The sequence below is a fragment of the Bos javanicus genome, chromosome 4 (assembly GCF_032452875.1).
Source record: "Bos javanicus breed banteng chromosome 4, ARS-OSU_banteng_1.0, whole genome shotgun sequence".
Lineage (NCBI taxonomy): Eukaryota > Metazoa > Chordata > Mammalia > Artiodactyla > Bovidae > Bos > Bos javanicus.
The window spans coordinates 94,612,750-94,636,191 of record NC_083871.1 but is presented as its reverse complement, the minus strand read 5'-3'; the positions used below and the strand labels follow the sequence as shown (position 1 = coordinate 94,636,191).

Genomic DNA, 23,442 nt, shown 5'->3' with positions numbered 1-23,442 from the left:
AGCACCACAGCTCCAGGCAGCTTGAACCACTCCAAGGTTGGAAGCAAATGGGAAGGGGAAACAACTGCTATTGTGAATTATAATTTCAGTGTGATTAGAGATAATATTATGTCTCTTAAATGGACTTCCTGGTGGCTCAGATGGTAAAGCGTCTGCCTACAATGCAGGAGACCTGGGTTCAATCCCTGGGTCAGGAACATCTCCTGGAGAAGGAAATGGCAATCCACTCCAGTATTCTTGCCTGGAAAATCCCATGGATGGAGGAACCTGGTAGGCTACAGTTCATGGGGTCACAAAGAATCGGACATGACTGAGTGACTTCACTTTCACTTTATGTCTCTTGAATGACCTCAAATGGTATCTCAACAGAGAGGTACACAAAAGTGCATGAACCAGCCTGTTCTAGCTGATGCCATAAATGAAATCAGTTTTAAAATGAGGAAGGGGGGTTCACTACTGCTTACTGCATGAAATGAATTCTGACTGCTCCCTTTTAGTGTTGGGTCCCCTTGGGTCAGAGCTTGGTGCTAATGAAGCAAAGGTCTCCATCAGTTGGCAAATAATATAAATTTATGTAGATTATTTGACAGCAACCAGCTCAAAGGCAGGGCTTCTCCCACTGGTAATTTCACCATTGCTGTAAGCCTGGATCCCTCAGGACCTGTATGGATCTAAGGGTTTGACAAATTCTAGGCACCATCACTTGTTCCATGGTTTATATCTCCAAATTCCTTTTTATTCATTTGGCTGGATTATTTATGTAATTTATGTCACTGCCATAAATTCTTTGCCTCTTTTGCCAATATAGACCTAAAATCTGTTAGAAATATCTGGAAATTAGGCTTGATGCAGCCAAGGATCATAGACTGGGCTTAAAATTACACCAACCTCAAAATTACCATCCTAGATTGCTTTTCCAATAAGTACCCCTAAAAAGCAGAATGGAATTTTTAGACCCATCCCAATTTGTCTTCATATTTACAGAAGATGGGAATGGAGGGAAAAGACTGTGGCCAATCTGAAAGCTTTCTGAAACACTAACCACCTCCCACTTCTTTCATTTTTATTAGTTTTCTTGGCTGCCCTGGGTCTTCATTGCTGTGCATGGGCTTTCTCTAGCTGTGGTGACTTCTCTTGCTGCAGAGCAAGGCTCTAGGGCTCACGGGCTTCAGCAGTTGCAGGCTCAGTAGCTGTGGCACACAGGCTCTAGAGCGTCGGCTCGGTAGTTGTGGTGCACGGGCTTAGTTGCCCCTTAGCTTGTGGAATCTTCTTGGACCAGGGATTGAACCCAGGTCCCCTGCATTGGCAGGTGGATTCTTAACCACTGGACCACCAGGGAAGTCCACTCACCTCTTCCTGATCCTGCCTTTCAGCCAAAACTTGGAAAGGGATGTGCTCCTTCTAACTCCATTCGCAACAAGCAGAAGCAGGGGACCCTGTGTCAGAACAACTTCTAACCCGAGCAGAGGTGTCCCCACCTCACCCTCCTCCCTGAAGTCAAGGAGGTCCTTACAATCTGCCTCTTTCAAAAGTGTGAGGGCTGAGTCCTAGACACAAGGAACCAGGAGCCTGAGTCCAGTCAGGCTCTTCAAGGTGCATGGAGCCTCACCTTCAGGACATACATCAACCGGTTCTCAAATGAATGCCCAATCTTCACTGCGCTTACCAAGTGAGGATAAGATTTGACAATGCTGTCCATCTCTTTGTGAATCTGAAGTGTGAAAAAGTAAACACAGGGGCATTTAAAAAATTTGTTCAGCTCTAGATGGGTATCTGTGAACTTTATTTTGTTGATCTTAATGATTTTTTTATAGTCCCCTAACCTTGGGGTTGACAATATGAAATGCTTAATATTAAGCAACTGCCTAAGAATCCATGTCTATGATTTTCTAGAGAAAAACACATTTGTCCACAAAATTATAGTCCGTTAAATGAGAGTAGAAACACGCATACAAATACTGCTTCAAAAGTGTGGCCCTTTGCACTATACTAGTCTAGGCCGTACATTGTCACCCTGCTTATTAAGTTATATGCAGAGTACATCATGAGAAACGCTGGGCTGGATGAAGCACAAGCTGGAATCAAGATTGCTGGGAGAAATATCAATCACCTCAAATATGCAGATTACACCACCCTTATGGCAGAAAGCAAAGAGGAACTGAAGAGCCTCTTAATGAAAGTGAAGGAGACTGAAAAAGCTGGCTTAAAACTCAACATTCAAAATAACTAAGATCAAGACACTCAGTCCCAACACTTCATGGCAAACAGATAGGGAAACAATGAAAACAGCAACAGACTTTATTTTCTTGGGCTCCAAAATCACTGCAGAAGGTGACTGCAGCCATGAAATTAAAAGATGTTTGCTCCTTGGAAGAAAAGCTATGACCGACTTGCTGCTGCTGCTGCTAAGTCACTTCAGTCGTGTCCGACTCTGTGCGACCCCATAGACGGCAGCCCACCAGGCTCCCCCGTCCCTGGGATTCTCCAGGCAAGAATACTGGAGTGGGTTGCCATTTCCTTCTCCAATGCACGAAAGTGAAAAGTGAAAGTGAAGTCGCTCAGTCGTGTCTGACTCTTTGCGTCCCCATGGACTGCAGCCCACCAGGCTCCTCCATCCATGGGATTTTCCGGGCAAGAGTACTGGAGTAGGGTGCCATTGCCTTCTCCAATGACCGACCTAGACAGCATATTAAAACCCAGAGACATTACTTTGCCAACAAAGGTCCATCTTGTCAAAGCTATGGTTTTTCCAGTAGTCATGTATGGATTGAGTTGGACCACAAAGAGAGCTGAGTGCCAAAGAATTAATGCTTTTGAACTATGGTATTGCAGAAGACTCTTGAGAGTCCCTTGGACTTCAAGGAGATCAAACCAGTCAATCCTAAAGGAAATCAGTCCTGAATATCCATCGGAAGGACTGATGCTAAAGCTGAAGCCCTAATACTTTGGCCACATGATGGGAAGAACTGACTCATTTGAAAAGACCCTGATGCTGGGAAAGATTGAAGGCAGGAGGAGAAGGGGACAACAGAGGACCAGATGGTTGGATGGCATCAAGAACTCAATGGACATGAATTTGAGCAAGCTCCGGAAGTTGGTGAAGGACAGGGAAGCCTGGCATGCTACAGTCCATGGGGTCACAAAGAGACAGGATTTAGCAACTGAACTGAAGTGAGTCTAGATAACCACCTAGGGCCCCATTTAGCCAAGATTCTTGAAAGAACTCCCCTCCTTTTTTTTCATCACTTTTCCCATCAGTTAGGAAGAAAATTCAGCATGTACTATAAATATGTATAATACCACACAAGTATATTATGTACATTATAAAACAAAAAATAGAAACAAAAGTTGTTACATTAATAATAAATTCAAATATATGTAGAAATATAAATAGAAATTGCAACCGTTTATTCCTCCATTCCAGTGGACTATCTTGCTTACACCCCACTGTACAAGCACTCCACTTTGGAAGTGATTCTTCTAAAGACTTTGATCTCTCAATTGAAGAGCTGTAACAAAACAAGGTTATGAATGCTTTTATTTGCTTTCAGGGATAAAAAAAAAAGGGTTTGCTTTAAATGGAATTCATCCATCTTAGTTGTTCAAACTTTTTGAGGGCTGAAATAAAGAAATAAATGAATTTATATTTAGACCTTAAATTTGAAAGAAGGAGCTTTACAGAGAAGGAAAGTGTGCAATCAATACAGAATAAAATCAAGCTTAAAGGGTTTATCAGACTTGCAGTCATTATGGCAGACTGAGCAAGAAACTCGCTCTCAAATATATAGGCAAGCCAGATAAAATACTATGAAAATGAGTCCCAGACAAATTTAAAAGCCAAAAAAAAAAAAAGGAAAAATTGTGCCAGAAATGAAGAGAAAGCAAGCTAACAGAGTACAGGACAAAAGGTGAAGCCCCAGGGCTAGATATCCGTCTTAGGTTCTGAGGGTTTACAGCAACCAGGAAGAGGAGTAGAGGGCAAAGGACCCTGCCTGGAGCAAGGAGCAAGTTTCAACTTGAGAGCTGGAAAGTGGTAATTATGGCCATGAAAAGGGCCTGGAAACTCTACCCACCGACCCTAGAAAGTGGAGCAAAAGCCAGATGCCTGCCTGAAGTTATGAGAGGAGAGTTACTCAGGAAAAGTTAAAACAACAAGCTGTGTCCAGACATGGGGTTGCAAATTCACAGTGCCAACACAAGGGGAAAGCTTACCCACAACAATAACAAAAGTAACTGCCACCACAACAATACGCACACAGGGTCTTAAATTAGAAACCCTGGCAGAAACAAACAGGAAATTCCCTTTAGAGACCTAAGAAGGTTTAAGTGATTGTGGGATATGTGCTTGTAAAAGCTGTTTTTACAAAGAACTGAATACGAGTAGCCTTCTGCTGCAAGCCAGATGACAATGATACCTCAAGTCAGAGAACAAAATTGAGTGGATAGGAACGTGAGGATCCTGCAGCAGTCAGGTGAGGGGATGGTGTTTCCAGAATCTTGGGTGACATTTGCAACCTGTTAGCTCAGCTCGGGAGTGCCCCGTGTTAATGAGGCTATCGTCACGGGTTGGATCCCTGTGTGGGCCTCAGCTCCATTTTCGTCCATGGCCCTGGACTGAACTCCTGACTTTATCCAGCTGTTTTGCAGATGTATGTCAGTGGTCACAAGAGGGATCAAGGGGCAGTGTGGCCAAGTGTACACAATAAACAAAGCTACTGACAATCCTGGGAAAGAAGTGGGAAAAAAGCTTGGGGAAAAAACCTCATCTGAAAGAAAAATAATTCAAAGTATATGCCTCATGAAAAGCATGCCAGGAACTCTATCTTTGGATATATATTCAGCCATAGGAAACAAAATACCAGTTTAGATTTGGGGTTTGTTCCTGAGTTAGTAGAGAATTTCCAGACTAAGGAAAAAAACATTAGGGGCCTAAGAAAACCATAGGCTACGTGATTCAGTTCCATTCCAGTCCTTCTTGGTTCTTCAAATTCCAATATTACATTAAATTATTCTGCTCCAAATTTCTTATTTGAAGGGTTGGCTTACCTTGAAAGTCATTTATATAAGTGATTTCTAACTAAACACAGCACCAACATGTATTATGGAACAAATACACATTATAAGTAGTCATGATAAATGAGTGGAAATATTTGGTTAACCTTGGAAATAATCACTTGTCTATTTGCCTGGGATAAGTAACACTTTAATCTGGGTGAATAAAGTACAGGGATTCTGGTGGAATATAACAAGGTTGAATTACGAGGACTGAAAATGGTTGCAATTACTTCATGGTTTTCTTTGAGGGGTTGCTTAAGAAAAGAAGGATGCATGTGGGAGTAAATGTTCAGTTTGCATTTCACTCTGCTCTTAGGAGATAAACAACCCAAGAATCAGAAAGAAACTGAAGTGTACACATTTTAACCCCTCATTGTAGGCATACTGTACTAGGGACTAACACCTCCTGGAAGTAAGGAGAGGGGTTACAAAACCCAAAAGGGCAATGATCTGATCTTCACCTGCTTTGAAATACTTACATCTTCCAGGGTGTGATAGGCCCCATAGTTAAAGCAATTATTGCTCAGTTCTTGACGTACATTGCGTTGTAGCTGTTGGTGTTCACTATCTAAAACGTTCTGAAACAGACATGGCAACATTACAAAGTGATTCTCTGGGGGCAGAGGTTCATGTTGTTTCCACTCTTCCTTGGGATATGGGCTGGCCAAGATGGCAGCACCCTCAGCACACATATCAAGCAGCACAAACGTCAAGGTATAAAAGGGGGTCAGATTTCTTCCCCGTATCTATAAAATCTTACTTCTTGGAGCCCAACGTACAACACCTCATTCAAAACTCACTTTCTCCCTGGAAGCAACATATGTGCCATTTGGTTATTCTATACTATGAATTCTCTAGACGTCAGCCTGCATCTGGTATCCAGTGCCTCTGAAATACCCAGCTTGGGAAACCATTCAGAAACAAAGAAATTCTTACAACCACTCCTACTTTGAAGGCTCCTGGCAGATGTCTGTGACATGTGAGGATGATTAATAAGCTCACAGCTGCTCACACCATCAGGAAACTCCCAGGCCAAATCACCAATTAGCCCACAACCCACCTCGGTGAAGGAGAGAACGTGAGCCAGACACTGTCCTGCTGTTCAAATACAGCTCGTGAGGCTGGTGTCTGACTTGGGCAGTGACGCTGACTCTGCTAGGGGCTGCTGGTAACATTCTCCCTTTCACCAACCACGCTTATTATTTATTTTTGCCCATGCCACATGGCATGAGGGATCTTAGTTCCCTGATCAGGGATTGAACTTCTCCCCCTTGCAATGTACGTGTGAAGCCACTGGACCAGCAAATAATTCTCAAAGGATATTTTTTATGACTGGCCTTCAGCACCTCCCCACCAGCACACATTCTATTCTTCCCTCTTGACTTCAAATAAAAAAAAAGAGACTTAATACTTGTGAGATAGCTATGACATACCATGCACTGTTAGATATTTTATGTACATTTAAGCACTTAATCTCAATTAATCGTATGAAGTAGATATAACTATTACCATTTTACTGATGAAGGAACAGAGTCTCAAGAGGGTAACAGTTTGTCTGAAATTACACAGCTAGTAGTTAGCAAAATCAGGATCTGGATCCAGATCTGACTGGTTTGCCATGTAAGCCCTTTCTAGCACAACATGTTCCTCTAACAAGTCACTGCACTTTACTTCCATATACCTCAATGTCTTTATCTGTTCAATGGAGAAGAATGAGGCCAGAACTTGAAAATGTTCCAAGTCCACTCTGGCTACTTGGTCCTATGCAAGACCAGTGGAGGGACCTTGGCCTACCCACCTGCAGGTCTTCAATAGCCACTGAGTACTCTAAGCCATGGTCCTCCAGGAAGGATTTGACTTCCTGCAGACTGAAAGAAGGGACCAGGACATCTGCAGGATGACCGAGGGTAGAGGGAGATTTCCACAAGTCGAGCTGAGGAGAAAAGAAGTAAAACCAGGTTAAAGGATAGTTCAGGTAAAAAGCACAAAGAACTCACTCTTCTAGAACAACTGCCAAAAGCCTGGGTGGTCCCTGAGAAGCTGAGTTCTGCACAAGGGCAAACTTCTGCCATTTCAGTTTTATCTGGTCAGGCCTGCCCAGCAGGCAACACATGGCAAAGCTCAAGGAGTGACAAGTCAATGGCAGAAAGATGAAGCCCTCTGCTAAGGACCCCATCTCCCTGGAGAGCACTTCCCCACCAACTCTCTCCATTGTATAAAGACATGTTGATTAATATAGGATTATACACAGAAACTCTTCAGGAATAACAATGCCAGTGCTGCAAGAGTCTTCTCCCACCACGGTTAATTGATACTCAAGAGAAAGAGAACTAGGTACCTTAAGGTTGTCTGAATTCACTAGCCGATTGAGTTTGCTGATCTCATCTTCATTTCTGATGTTAATTCTGAAAACTTGGTGCCTGGAGAAAGTGGGGGGAAAAAAAGCAAAAGATAATGGTAAAGCTTTCAGCTGGCAAATAAACCCCAGGCCTACTATCCCAGACATAATGAAAGGAAATGGTCTAGTCTTTGGTTATAATATATAGCCACTAAAAATAAGGCTACGTGGCAAATATGAAAAAGTGCTTATGGTATATAACTTTCAGGGAAATATTAAGTGAAAGAGCAGGACACAAAATTGTATGTATGCCATGACTGTAAGTATGGAAAAAGCAGATGCATTGGAAGAAAAACAGACAACGGAAATATAGCAAATGCTGACAGTGCTTATGTTCGGGTCATGGGATTATGGATGACTTACTTTTTTCCCCTCATATCTGTTTTCTGTAATGTGGTCATATTACTTTATAATGAAAAACATATATATTTTGCAGAAAGGAATGTTCCTGAGCTACACGCAAAGCTAACTCAAGACATAAAGAGGCACTTCTTCACTGTCAAGGTCTAGGACTGAAACTGGCTGAATGTCCACGCTGGAAAGAGCAAGGAAAGAGAACAGACCTTCCATCCTGGGAGGGTTAGTTATTTTTCCTCTTACCAAAGAGGGGAGAGGCTGGGTGCTCTCCAGGCCCTTCCAGCTCCGGAATCCTACACAAATGCATGGTGCTGGGGCTGAATTTGGGATTCATCCCCCCAATGGGGCTCTGACAGGGCCCAGAAGGAAGCTGGCCAGTCCCAAGCCCCCCTTTGTTGTTCGTCCTGCACTCGTTTCCTATACATCATTTAGCTCCCGCGGCAGCAGCAGGGGTAGAGGCCCCCGAAGTCCTGTGTGTGGGTGGGAGAAGGCCAAGCCTGAAAAGCTGCCTTTGTGCTCTCAGCCGGCTCAGAGAGCCAGGGGAGCCATTAGGCCGTTGCTAGGTGACGGCCCGAATGAATCGGCACTCAACACTGTCACATGCGTCATCCCTTTGACACAAATGAATGCGGGAAGAGCTGCTGGAGACGGCTGTGGGCTGAAGGACCTGTTGACAGAGAAAATGGTTCTGTCACAGGGAGCTAAACGTGCAGCCTCACGTGGCAGATCAGCATCTCCTCATCAGAAAACCGGTCTAATCCGGATGAACTCTCAGAGCTTAACTTTGTTCTGGGAGCTTCTGGGGGGTCTCCAAAGGGTCTGGTCTAGCCTCTAGGGAGGTAAGGTCCGCTGCAGAGTTGCTTCCGTTGCAGGCAGCAGATTTGAAGGGAACGCCATTGCTGAAGCCTCACTTTCCCCCTGCTCATCTGGTCTCCACAGGGTCCTGGGAGGTGGGCAGCCAAATGCATCCCATGGGAGTCTCTGAGCCCACAGTGGAGAAGCCACTGGCTGGCAGGTATCAGCCCGAACCTGACAGACTTGCTACATATTGGACTGCAGCCCTGGGAAGATGGGGAATCAAACCACCATTTCCCTGATACAGGCAAGCAGCCTTGCAAAAGTAACAGGTTTAAGACAAAAGGGAAACCCTTCCTCCTAGCTGAGTACCAGGACCTATCTGTAGAACTCATGCTCTGTCACAACCTGTCCTCAATACTCCAGAAAAAGGGGCATCTTAAAAATGGGTGTTCTGCCTATTTGCAGGGCAGCAGTGGAGACACAGACATAGAACAGACTTGTGGACACAGTGGGAGAAGGGGAGGTAGGATGAATGGAGAGGGCAGCATGGAAACATACATTACCAAACGGAAAACAGACAGCCAGTGGGAGTTTGTTGTTTGACACAGGGAGTTCAACCGGGACTGTGTGATAACCTAGAGGGGTGGGATGGGGAGGAGGCGGGGTGGAATGGGAGGGAGGTTCAGAGGGAGGGGACATATTATATCTATGGCTGATTCATGTTGATGTATGGCAGAAACCAATACAATATTGTAAAGCAGTTATCCTCCGATCAAAAATAAATAAAATTTTTAAAATGGGTGTTCTGAAAAGTGCCTGTGCACTGGCATCTCTGTTAGCAAAATGAGGCATTGGTAAAATACAGCATTGACTAGAGTATCACAAAGAGAACAAGGAAGGAGAAGGAATAGGATGGGCTCTTAAGAATATTAAAACCATGTTACACATTCATCCACAACATGTGCTTTAATTCTCCCAAAGTGGTAACTTCACAGCAGAACTTTCATACTCCTGGGCACAGTCCACAAGGGAGTACAGGGAATCTAATTGGCCCTGATGATGATTAAACTCACAGCTCATTTCATTACATCCTAATTAGCCTTGCTCCAAAGGATAAAGACACATCTGTAACATGCAGACAGGCAGGGCGGAAAAGCTGGTACAGAATAGAGTCTTTCCCCACATGTCTCTCCTCCGTCTCTCCCTCCTACACATTCTTGGCTCCAGCTTCACTCAAATCCCAAATTCACCATACGTTTTGCCCTCCTATGCCTTTGCACATGTTGTTTCCTCTGCCTGGATATCCAGCCCTTTTCTTTATCTGCCTAGCCAATCTCTCACCCAGGCTTTAGGACCAACCTTCATCACCCATAAGGTTTTCCTCAACCAGAAAAGACAATGTTAAGGACAATCTTCAGATGGCACTAAAAACTGGCAGGAGGCAGGGAGGATCTAACATTATTCTCATGAACGTAAGTTCATCCATACCTAGAAGCAGAAAAAACGTAAGTGGGTGCCAGGTGAAGGGCAGCCTTTCTCTTGCCCTCACTAGCTTTGTCTCTATTTGGAAAATGCACCCTGAGAGTGTGGGTGGTGGAACATAACCTATCTCCACCATCTGGAAATCTTTTCAAAGATTTAAGCTCTTTCTGAAGATGGAAAATTGGCCTGGGGAAGGGGACATGCTGGGGTTTGCAGGTTGCCATGTTTACCCTTCCTACTCCACACAGGTAAGTGTTCCTACAGCTCTTCTTAACTCTGGTGCTCTCCAATACCCGGACTGGCAGCTGCTGCCAACACAATGGTCAGTGATCCACTCTCAGCATTTTCACACTCATCCCATGTGCTGGACAGTCAGTAGTCACCTTGGTTCTGAGCTTCTATCCCTCCCCCTTTCACCATGTGGGTGGCCAAGCAGCACGTTCTTTGCGCCTTTCTTACTTGCATCCCCAGCCAGTCTTAGAAGCCACCACATCTGAGATGATTTCATGGAACTCTTAAATGCCTACCAGTTACTGCCAATGCTACAAGTTCTGCAACTATTTCCTGTTCTCTGCCTGCTGTACACCTTTAGGCATCCTGGCCACCATCCTATCCTTAAGATGAGTGGAGCCCAGGAGAGAAGACACCAGCAGAATGAGAGAGACTGGGGAGGTGGGTGAGTTAGGTGGAAGGAGCAGAGACTGGGGCTGGTGGGGGGATGAAACCATCGCCTCCATCTCCATTGGCACTGTTGCCCCTACAACCCAACCTGCTTCCCGGCTATCCAATCACTCGAATGCTCAGAAATCAACTTCCCCTGGCTCTAGATGTTCACCAAGTTGGGTGTCTAGGCTATGTTTATGGACCTCAGGAAGAATTCCTCCACCTTTGCTGGTTTCCCTACTATAAGGCGAGAAAGATTTGAGAAACCTATATGCAGGTCAGGAGGCGACAGTTAGAACTGGACATGGAACAACAGACTGGTTCCAAACAGGAAAAGGAGTACGTTAAGGCTGTATACTGTCACCCTGCTTGTTTAACTTATATGCAGAGTAGTACATCATGAGAAACACTGGGCTGGAAGAAGCACAATCTGGAATCAAGATTGCTGGGAGAAAATCGATAACCTCAGATATGCAGATAATACCACCCTTATGGCAGAAAGTGAAGAGGAACTCAAAAGCCTCTTGATGAAAGTGAAAGAGGAGAGGGAAAAGGTGGCTTAAAGCTCAACATTCAGAAAACAAAGATCATGGCATCTGGTCCCATCACTTCATGGGAAATAGATGGGAAAACAGTGGAAACGGTGTCAGACTTTATTTTGGGGGGCTCCAAAATCACTGCAGATGGTGACTGCAGCCATGAAATGAAAAGAAGCTTACTCCTTGGAAGGAAAGTTACGACCAACCTAGATAGCATATTCAAAAACAGAGACATTACTTTGTCAACAAAGGTCCGTCTAGTTAAGGCTATGGTTTTTCCAGTGCTCATGTATGGGTGTGAGAGTTGGACTGTGAAGAAAGCTGAGTAACGAAGAATTGATGCTTTTGAACTGTGGTGTTGGAGAAGACTCTTGAGAGTCCCTTGGACTGCAAGGAGATCCAACCAGTCCATTCTAAAGGAGATCAGCCCTGGGATTTCTTTGGAAGGAATGATGCTAAAGCTGAAACTCCAGTACTTTGGCCACCTCATGTGAAGAGTTGACTCACTGGAAAAGACTCTGATGCTGGAAGGGATTAGGGGCAGGAGGAAAAGGGGATGACAGAGGATGAGATGGCTAGATGGCATCACTGACTCGATGGACATGAGTTTGAGTGAACTCTGGGAGTTGGTGATGGACAGGGAGGACTGGCGTGCTGGGGTTCATGGGGTCGCAAAGAGTCAGACACGACTGAGCGACTGAACTGAACTGAACTGATGACACTATTGATTAAAACTGTCTGCAATTTGCTCAGGCACACAGCACTTTCTGTGTAGGCTCCTATGGTAAGCACTCCAGAGCCCAGCCAAGCAGTATCAACCCAGGTGTCCACTGCATTATATGAGAAATCTGTATCTTGAGAAATAAAAGTTTTTTTTTCAGCCACGTGAATAGATGCAGCAGGAGCCTGAGAGCTTTATGCGTCAGCCCACATAGCAGCAAATGTAGTTATTACACACTTACTGCTGAGCTGCCTGTGGAGAAATCTCCTTCCCTTACCACCTGTTATGCCTAAGCGCTCTGAGCTATTTGGCAGTAGAGACCAGGTGTGAACGGAAGTCATCACCATAAAAATTACTCAATCACACATGAGTAATTACTTCAATAAACAATCTCAAAGTCCCTTTAGCCAGATAGTATAATGGAGAGTTAACTAACAGATATAGACAAATCAGTTAGATATAGGATTCTTTCTGGAGATTGTTGTTCAGTTGCTCAGTCATGTCTGACTTTTTGTGACCCCATGGACTGCACTTGGGTTTTGCATTCAGAGTTCCAACTCCCCTGCTTACCAGCTGAGTAGCCTTGGGCAGGTTTCTTAATCTTTCTAAGGCTGAATTTTTTTCATGTTTAAATTGAGGAAAATAACACCCCTGCCTGGCAGAATTGTGTGATCCAAAAGATAATGTACGTGACAGCTCTTTGCAAATGGCAAAGCATTATGCAGTAATGAGTTATTAGAATTCAATCTTCCAGTAGGGTACCACAGCATCCTTTCATCTCTCCTACCTCCCAATGTCCTCTCCTTTGTAAACCAAAAGGCATTCCACGTGGAGCACATGTGCCTGTGCACGCGCACATACAGAATGAACAGGTGTACTGTTGCCTTTCACAGCTAAGGCTAAGCAAGACCCATCAAATCTCCATATGCTAGATGCTACCAAGAAGGGTCTGCCAAACTTAACCGTTAACAGGAAGGTGAAGCCAAGAAGCCTGTGACCCAGGTTTTCCTCTAAGTATGGCATAAACTGGGCTTCCCTGGTGGTTCAGCGGTAAAGAATCCACCTGCCAATGTAGGAGCCTCGTGTTCAATCCCTAGGTCAGAAAGATCCCTGGAGAAGGAAATAGCAACCCACTCCAGTACTCTTGCCTGGGAAATCCCACAGACAGAGGAGCCTGGTGAGCTACAGTTCATAGGGTTGTAAAAGTTAGACACAACTCAGCGAATAAACAACAACAAAACATAGCAGAAATTAGAAACAACTGGTAAGTCCTAGTAGTTCACACAGGAGTAAGAAAGTAGGAGATGCCTAAAACTGACCTTAGGAATAAGAACCTGGAAGAAAGAACTGGCGGGAATTATGGGGCTGGGGAGGGACCAAAGACCACCTAGTTTTGACACGACAGCTAAAACTGAGCCTGAGAAAGAAGTAATTGGTCCAAGATACAAGAGCAGAGCTGGGACAGGAATCCAGGTCTTCCCTCTCAGCACCATACCACCTGAGGTACAATCAGCCATTCATGTCCAAATCTATTTGGTGCCTGTATCTCTGAACTAAGTAATAAGTCCAAAAGGAACTTACCCAGAAAATGTTTCTCGGTCACAGATGCCAGACCCAATAAGGGCCCCAAAGAACAGTATCCACTTCATGTTCCAAGGATGCCAGTCATAGAGTGGTTGAGTCAAGCTGTATTTATAAGGAGTCTGAGGCAGACTCATGTCCTCAAAAATGTTAATATGATTCCTAAGCACCCTTGCAACTCTTGACAGTACATCAGGTGGGTCTTTGATGCCTCTTGCATTCCTTTTGAGTGATAAAGGCCAAGCCTCTTGACCTACAAAGTCAGAAATCTGCTCCTCAGGCTGGAAAAGTCTGTGATAAGGGTTCTGTATTGCTTAACACTTGGTTTTAAGGATTGTTTTTTGAGTAAATAGGGAAGTCCCACAGGGCTGGATAGAACTTACACTGACAGAAGAGGCCAGATTATAAACCTGAAATTGTGTTAGCTCTAGAATAAAAATAAAGACTGTCAAAGAAACCCCAAGTCAACTCCAAGATCACACATTTCACACACTTGACAAGCCCTTCTCTGGTGAGAGTAGATCATGATGGAAAGTTTGTGGCTTCTGTTTTGAATCTAACACTTAATTTTTCTGACTCCACTAAAAAGGCAAAAATATATGAGGTACACGGTATAGGAGAAATGTGTTAGTCTTAATAAATTATCAGTTTTCCTTGGAATCTAAAAAGATAAGGCTTAATAGCATTATTAATAAGACTTTCTTACATTTACTAGGTTCCGAGTCTGGTGTCCTTTCTACCAAGTCACAGAAGAATAAGTGGAAGACACTCATGATCTCCACCACTTCTTAAGGACTCTGGAGCCTTTCAATCCGCCCAAGGTGCCCCAGATCGCACAAGCCTCCCCCATTCTACTGTCCCCCATCCACATTCTTTCTGTATTTTCTCAAGGGGAGTGGATTCAACCAAGGGTCACGGTTGGGAGTGCTAAAGAAATGTTATTCTGACATTTGTTACAACTGTAAGAGAGACTTCATTCAAGATTATTGCAACAAGACTTCCCTGGTGGTCCAGTGGTTAAGACTCCATGCTTCCAACACAAGGCGCACAGGTTAGAGCCCTGGTTGGGGAACTAAGATCCCACGTGTTGTGCAGTGTGGCTAAAAAGGAAAAAAAAAAAAAAAGGGTTATTGCAATAGAGGTCATGCAACAGGACAGATTAACTGTGTTCAACTTCAAATCTATTAAATATAGCAGAGCAAGGAGGTCAGTGGATGGAAAATTGCTAAGAGGAGACATAAAGTATAGGGAGAATTTTTGCTTAACTGGCCTAACAGGATTTGTGCAAAAGGCAGGCTACAGATTTAGACATCAATGGTAGAGAATAAGGAACCTAATCAGATATCAAGGACTGAGGGATGACTTATCAGTATTCTTTGCTAAGACTGACTTAGGGTCCAATGATAAAGCTAGTAGAAAAGAGAGCTCAGGGAAGTCTGTCTATGGTCTGGTCAAGAAGAGGTGGTCAGGAGTTGTGGAGCTGGGGAGCCTCTATTGAGGCTCTTTTGTCCTTCCAACACTGAAAATGAACGCCTAGGCCCACCTTGACCTGTCAAAAAAGCTGGGCTCTACTTCACCAAGATAGAGTTCAGCCTGAGAAGCTGAGACCTTAATCTGTAAGAAATCTGAACTAAGTAATCAAGCACTCAGAATTCCAGGCAAGGTGAAATTCACTTCCCACCTGTATCTCCCAAGGAAAGCCATTAACATGAAGAAAATCCAAATCTCTAAAGGAAGTCAATGTCTAAAAAGAAATGATATGGAATCGGAGACTCAGGTTGATGGAGCAGCCTGGAGGGAGGAATGTCATTGGTTTGCCATCACTAGCTTTTATCATGCAGTGTATCAGAAACAGAAATGCGAAAGTCAACAATGGACCCAGAGTATGCAGCACCTAGCAGGATACTCGGCACAGTCTAGTTGCTTAACTAGTATTTATTGAATTAATAAACTCAGAAGTCTCTTTCTAGCTCTAAAATGTTACTCTATTAAGATGAAGGAGCTGACACATACCACAACATGGGTGAATCTCAAAAACATTATGCTAAGTGAAATAAGCCAGTCATGAGAGGACAAGTACCATATGATTCCATTTATACGTGGTACCTAGAATAGGTAAATTCATAAAGACAGAAATAGAATAGAATTACCACAGGCTGGAGAAAAAAAAAACAGGAAGTTGTTGCTTAATGGGTTCAGAGTTTCAGTTTGGGATGATGGAAAATTTCTGGAGATCTATGATGGTGATTATTGTACAACACTGTGAATGCACATGAGCTGCACACTCAAAATGGTTAAAATCATTTTATGATATGTATATTTCACCACAAATTCTTTTAATTTTTAAAGGATGTTGGTAGCATTTGCTTTAAATGGGATTTTAAAAGATAAAGGTTTTTAAAATATCAGTTTGCTGTGTTTCAGGGCAACATAAATCAATGATATAATGTTCCTATATCAGGATTAGAAAAAGGAATAATCATAACCCAATTCTACTTCCAATCAGAGAGGTTTTAATGGTATTTAGTCCCCAGAGTCCTAATGAGGGCGGTCTCACACAGGCTCCATGATTGTCTTCAAGCCAAGCCAGGTCTCTTTTGCTTGTGGCTAAGATCTGATTGGGCTTCCCAGGTGGAACAGTGGTAAAGAACCTGCCTGCCATTGCAGGAGATAAGAGAAGATCCCTGGAGAACAGCATGGCAATCCACTCCAGTATTCTTGCCTAGAGAATCCCATGGACAGAGGAGCCATACTTTGACCACCTGATGTGAAGAACTGACTCACTGGAAAAGATCCTGAAGCTGGGAAAGATTGACGGCAGGAGGAGAAGGGGATGACAAACGATGATATGATTGGATGGCATCACTGACTCGATGGACATGAGTTTGAGCAAGCTCCAGGAATTTGTGATGGACAGGGAAGCCTGGGATGCTGCAGTCCATGGGTTGCAAAGATTTGAACACGACTGAGTGACTGAATTGACTAACTGAACTAAAGATCTGATTGGCTGGCAAGAGGAAGCCATATCAACCTGCCTGTCTTTCAGTTCAAAGGCAAGTGAGTATTTGATGCCAGAGTCATAGGACCAGTCAGTACTTTCTCCACTGGCTTGGTCTGAAGAGTAAATGAGAATAAATTCTGGTTATACTATTCCCACTGGCCTCTCACAGCTATGCAACCTTTATATGAAATTCCTTCATTATCAAAAATAAGTCCAGCCCCTATGTGCATGAACCTTGAGAACAGGGATAACTTATAGAGGGCCATGCTTATGAAAAAAAAACAAGATTAATTTGAAAAGAAAAAAAGGTGTTATTCAAATAGAGACTATACTTAGCCTTCCTTTGGTATTCTTAGGAGCTTCTGGCTTTACCCACCCATTTGAAATCCTGCCTGCTCTCCTCATTGGCATCTTCTACATCTTAGGGAGGCTGCGCCACTTCCTTCTTTCGTTGGGTTCTAGGTACGAATATTTTTTCCTCCGGTGGGAAAGGAGGAATCACAAAGGAAGAGACGGAATTCCCTGGCAGTTCAGTGGTCAGGACTATGTTTTCACTGCCTAGAGTGCAGGTTCAATCCCTGGTCAGGAAACTAAAATTCCATAAGCTGCATGGTATTACCAAAAACAAAATAAAACATTAAAAAAAAAATAGAGGAAGACATTTGGCCCCTACCCTTAGGGGACTTTCAGTATAAGGACTGAACAGGCTTTGTTCTGATATAAAATAACGTGCCCAGCACCTATATGCGTGGGTAAAATCAAGAATATGCACCTGTGTAATATGTGGACACTGGTATGTGACATATGATAAAGGAAGGAAGCAATAGCCTACAAAGACTTCTGGCAATCGTGACTCAGAAAGGCTGAGCAATGGGCCAATGCTGAGGCCCCTTCCATGGAGGGCTGGTAGAGGTCAAACAGGAGATGGCTGGGGAAGAGATGGAGGAAGTCACCTAGTCCCTAAGAATGAGGCTGGGCAAAGGTGAAGACCAGACAGGTTATACCAGGGGAAAGTAGAACTAGTGGTTAATACTGGGAATTAACACTATGAACTCTTATTTCTTGAGTCTTTGCCTTCACCCACAGAAGGTGTAGTAGCACCTGGTTATTAACAATTACCAAATAGTTGCTTATTTGACCTATCTTCCTGGGTACCAAAATTACTTACCCCTTTCATGTGGCCACATGACACAGATAATCCCACTAAGAGCTCCACAGTGCACCAAACCCTGGCTTCAGATTCAATCCTGATTCTGCGTCATCAGCTGATTATCGTAAGTGATCTAAGGCAATCACTCAATCTGAGTTCCAAATGCTTCTTCTGTCAAAAAAGTATAGTAATACAACTTATTTCGCAGGGCAGTGAGAATTAAATAGGATAATATAATGGTTATGAGTCTACCACTTGTTGAGTGCTTATTAAATGTGTTAAACATTATGCTAAATTGGTTTGTTTAATCCTTACCATGTCACAAGGTAGACATTAGTATTATCCCCATTTTACAGATGAGGAAAACTGATTTCCTCTGAGGAAATCTCAGAAAGATTAAGTAAAGGAGCTGAGATCATGTACATAGAATAGGCATTCAATAAATATCAGTTGTGATTATAATCATCAACAAATGACCAAGATTCCACCAAGGGACCATATTACGGATCAGAGGTATCTGGATTAGCTCCATCAGGAAGCTAATTCACTTCAATTCACTCAGTCATGTCTGACTCTTTGCAACCCCATGGAATGTAGCACACCAGGCTTCCCTGTCCATCACCAACTTCCAGAGCTTGCTCAAACTCATGTCCATCAAGTTGGTGATGTCATCCAACCATTTCATCCTCTGCTGTCCCCTTCTCCTCCTGCCCTCAACCTTTCCCAGCATCAGGGTCTTTTCCAATGAGTCAGTTCTTCACATCAGGTGGCCAAAGTTTTGGAGTTTCAGGCTCAGCATCAGTCCTTCCAATGAATATTCAGGATTGATTTCCTTTAGGATTGACTGGTTTGATCTCCTTGCAGTCCAAGGGACTCTCAAGAGTCTTCTCCAACACCACGGTTCAAAAGCATCAATTCTATCCCACTGCTGGGCATACACACCAAGGAAACCAGAATTGAAAGAGACACATGTACCCCAATGTTCATCGCAGCACTGTTTATAATAGCCAGGACATGGAAGCAACCTAGATGTCCATCAGCAGATGAATGGATAAGAAAGTTGTGGTACATATACACAATGGAGTATTAGTCAGCCATTAAAAAGAATACATTTGAATCAGTTCTAATGAGGTGGATGAAACTGGAGCCTATTATACGGAGTGAAGTAAGCCAGAAAGAAAAACACTAATACAATATACTAACACATATATATGGAATTTAGAAAGCTGGTAACAGTAACCCTGTATGCGAGACAGCAAAAGAGACACAGATGTATAGAACAGTCTTTTGGACTCTGTTGGGGAGGGAGAGGGTGGGATGATTTGGGAGAATGGCATTGAAACATGTATAATATCATATATGAAACGAATCGCCAGTCCAGGTTCAATGCATGATACTGGATGCTTGGGGCTGGTGCACCGGGACAACCCAGAGGGATGGTACGGGGAGGGTGGAGAGAGGAGGGTTCAGGATGGGGAACACATGTAAACCTGTGGCAGATTCATGTTGATGTATGACAAAACCAATACAATATTGTAAAGTAATTAACCTCCAATTAAAATAAATAAATTTATATTTTTTAAAAAAAGCATCAATTCTTCGGTGCTCAGCTTTCTTTATGGTCCAACTCTCACATCCATACATGACTACAGGAAAAACCATAGCTTAGACTAGATGAACTTTTGTTGGCAAAGTAGCGTCTCTGCTTTTTAATATGCTCTCTAGGTTGGTCATAGCTTTTCTTCTAAGGAAAGTGAAAGTGAAAGTGAAGTCGCTCAGTCGTGTCTGACTCTTTGTGACCCCGTGGACTGTAGCCTACCAGGCTCCTCTGTCCATGGGATTTTCCAGGCAATAGTACTGGAGTGGATTGCCATTTCCTTCTCCAGGGGATCTTCCCAACCCAGGGACTGAACCCAAGTCTCCGGCATTGTAGACAGACGCTTTACCGTCTGAGCCACCAGGGAACTCCTTTCTTCTAAGGAGCAAACAACTTTTAATTTCATGGCTGCAGTCACCATCTGCAGTGATTTTGGGGCCCAAGAAAATAAAGTCTGTCATTGTTTCCATTGTTTCCCTATCTATTTGACATGAAGTGATGGGACCAGGTGGTGACTGCAGCCATGAAATTAAAAGATGCTTACTCCTTGGAAGAAAAGTTATGACCAACCTAGATAGCATATTGAAAAGCAGAGACATTACTTTGCCAACAGAGCTCTGTCTAGTCAAGGCTATGGTTTTTCCAGTGGTCATGTATGGATGTGAGTTGGACTGTGCAGAAAGCTGAGCGCCGAAGAACTGATGCTTTTGAACTGTGGTGTTGGAGAAGACTCCTGAGAGTCCCTTGGACTGCAAGGAGATCCAACCAGTCCATTCTAAAGGAGATCAGCCCTGGGTGTTCTTTGGAGGGAATGATGCTAAAGCTGAAACTCCAGTACTCTGGCCACCTCATGTGAAGAGTGGACTCATTGGAAAAGACTTTGATGCTGGGAGGGATTGGGGGCAGGAGGAGAAGGAGACGACAGAGGATGAGATGGCTGGATGGCATCACTGACTCGATGGACGTGAGTTTGAGTGAACTCTGGGAGTTGGTGATGGACAGGGAGGCTTGGCATCCTGTGATTCATGGGGTCACAAAGAGTCAGACACGACTGAGCGACTGAACTGAACTGATGGGACCGGATGCCATGATCTTAGTTTTCTGAATGCTGAGTTTTACGCCAGCTTTTTCAGTTCTGGACTGGGTTGCCATTTCCTTCTCCAGGGTATCTTCCGAACCCAGGGATCAAACCCATGTCTCCTGCATCGCAGGCAGATTCTTTACCTACCGAGCTATCAGGGAAGCCCCCTGTTGCCCTCCTTCATTGCAAACCCCTTCCACTGCCTAACATCTCCTTCCCATCCTCCACCCAGGGCTTTTCCTACTTCAAATGGTCTCCTTATTTTCCTGTTCCAACTACCCTATCTATGTCAACTACCTCTAAGTCTCTCTGCAGAATCCCAGAGCCACATAGCCCAACGCTTACAGGACATCACCACCTGAAAAACACCACCATTATCTCAATCTCAGTAATCCATCCCTCCTTCACCTTCCTGGCTATCTCCCTCAGTTAATGGCACCATTCAGTGACCATCAGTGGGAAACTCTCCACTCCTAATAAATGAAAAAAGCCTTTTGATTTTACCCTCTAAATGTTTCCCTTCCATCCTCACTGGCCTCAGAAAGTCTAACAGCAAGCTCCCAAGCTCTGTTCCTGCCACTGCTATTATTCCTGACTTGTCCTCCTCTGTTTCCCCTAACTCTTCATGGACAAATGGCTGCAACAGAGTTTTTCCACTGAAACCTCTGTGTGCTCTTAAAGAGCTGCATGCATTCCGTCCCTACACAGTCCATGGGTTTATTTAGGGTGTGAGCCTCTTTTAGCCAAGACATGTGTAATTAATAAAAAGTAATCATTTAGGACCAAGTTTTGATAAATACCCATTTTCAGGCAAGAAGATCCCAAATAATGAGAGTGAGCCATAAGAATCACGACAAACACAGCAGGAAACACAGAACTTTTCTCTAAATACAGAGTAACTAGCAGGAAACCCAGAACTTTGCTCTAAATTCAGGTAACTAGCAGGAAACCCAGAACTTTGCTCTAAATACAGGGTCAGTTCAGTTTAGTTCAGTCGCTCAGTCACGTCTGACTCTTTGTGACCCCATGAACCGCAGCACGCCAGGCCTCCCCGTCCATCACCAACTCCCGGAGTCCACCCAAACCCATGTCCATTGAGTCAGTGATGCCATCCAACCATCTCATCCTCTCATCCCTTCTCCTCCTGCCCTCAATCTTTCCCAGCATCAGGCTCTTTTCAAATGAGTCTGCCCTTTGCATCAGGTGGCCAAAGTATTGGAGTTTCAGCTTCAACATCAGTCCTTTCAATTAACACCCAGGACTGATCTTTAGGATGGACTGGTTGGATCTCCTTGCAGTCCAAGGGACTCTCAAGAGTCTTCTTCAACACCACAGTTCAAAAGCATCAATTCTTCTGTGCTCAGCTTTCTTTATAGTCCAAATCTCACATCCACACATGACCACTGGAAAAACCCATAGTCTTAACTAGACGAACTTCTGTTGGCAAATTAATGTCTCTGCTTTTCAATATGCTAAGATGGTCATAACTTCCTTCCAAGGAGTAAGCGTCTTTTAATTTCATGGCTTCAATCACCATCTACAGTGATTTTGGAGCCCAGAAAAATAAAGTCAGCCACTGTTTCCACTGTTTCCCCATCTATTTGCCATGAAGTGATGGGACCAGATGCCATGATCTTAGTTTTCTGAATGTTGAGCTTTAAGCCCACTTTTTCACTCTCCACTTTCACTTTCATCATGAGGCTCCTTAGTTCTTCACTTTCTGCCGTAAGGGTGGTGTCATCTGCATATCTGAGGTTATTGATATTTCTCCTGGTAATCTTGATTCCAGCTTGTGCTTCTTCCAGCCCAGAGTTTCTCATGATGTACTCTGCATATAAGTTAAATAAGCAAGGTGACAATATACAGTCTTACTGTACTCCTTTTCCTATTTGGAACCAGTCTGTTGTTCCACGTCCAGTTCTAACTGTTGCTTCCTGACCTGCATACAGGTTTCTCAAGAGGCAGGTCAGGTGGTCTGGTATTCCCATCTCTTTCAGAATTTTCCACAGTTTATTGTGATCCACACAGTCAAAGGCTTTGGCATAGTCAATAAAGCAGAAATAGATGTTTTTCTGGAACTCTCTTGCTTTTTCGATGATCCAGCAGATGTTGGCAATTTGATCTCTGGTTCCTCTGCCTTTTCTAAAACCAGCTTGAACATCAGGAAGTTCATGGTTCGTGTATTGCTGAAGCCTGGCTTGGAGAATTTTGAGCATTACTTTCCTAGCATGTGAGATGAGTGCAATTGTGCGGCAGTTTGAGCATTCTTTGGCATTGCCTTTCTTTGGGATTGGAATGAAAACTGACCTTTTCCAGTCCTGTGGCCACTGCTGAGTTTTTCAAATTTGCTGGCATATTGAGTGCAGCACTTTCACAGCATCATCTTTTAGGATTTGAACTAGCTCAACTGGAATTTCATCACCTCCACTAGCTTTGTTCGTAGTGATGCTTTCTAAGGCCCACTTGACTTCACATTCTAGGATGTCTGGCTCTAGGTGAGTGATCACACCATCGTGATTATCTGGGTCATGAAGATCTTTTTTGTACAGTTCTTCTGTGTATTCTTGCCACTTCTTAATATCTTCTGCTTCTGTTAGGTCCATATCATTTCTGTCCTTTATTGAGCCCATCTTTGTATAACATGTTCCCTTGGTATCTCTAATTTTCTTGAAGATATCTCTAGTCTTTCGCATTCTATTGTTTTCCTCTATTTCTTTGCATTGATCAGGGTAACCAGCAGGAAACACAGAACTTTGCTCTAAATACAGGGTAACTAGCAGGAAACACATAACTTTGCTCTAAATACACAGTAACTATCTCCTGGAAGAGATCTAGCCTCAATGAAGAATACTGGGTAAGGCTGGGTTTCATGTACTTTTAAGGTCTTTCATATCAGTGCATTTAAAGGCTTTTACCCTAAATTACATGGTGCCTGCTGGCTTAGTAGGCAAAGACACATTAGATATCTACATTTGACTGAGGACATAGGTCCCACTTTGTATTTGGAGCTGTGCAGGCT

General features: G+C 43.6%; 1 protein-coding gene across 3 annotated transcripts in view; it reads right to left on the bottom strand.

The window, feature by feature from the left end:
- The window catches only part of LOC133246416 (carboxypeptidase A4-like), a 71,928-nt gene that overhangs the window by 37,663 nt on the left and 10,823 nt on the right, over window positions 1–23,442 (bottom strand). For 2 of the 3 annotated variants that reach the window (XM_061414712.1, XM_061414714.1), the window contains exons 3-8: window positions 17,764–17,916; window positions 13,595–14,694; window positions 7,394–7,475; window positions 6,854–6,988; window positions 5,535–5,633; window positions 1,610–1,711 (exon numbers count right to left, since the gene is read on the bottom strand). In XM_061414712.1, coding sequence (XP_061270696.1) covers window positions 1,610–1,711; window positions 5,535–5,633; window positions 6,854–6,988; window positions 7,394–7,475; window positions 13,595–13,731 — 555 coding nt within the window. In that variant the 5' untranslated portion in view covers window positions 13,732–14,694; window positions 17,764–17,916. The remainder of the gene's footprint in view (window positions 1–1,609; window positions 1,712–5,534; window positions 5,634–6,853; window positions 6,989–7,393; window positions 7,476–13,594; window positions 14,695–17,763; window positions 17,917–23,442) is intronic. The other variant, XM_061414713.1, reaches the window with a different exon arrangement.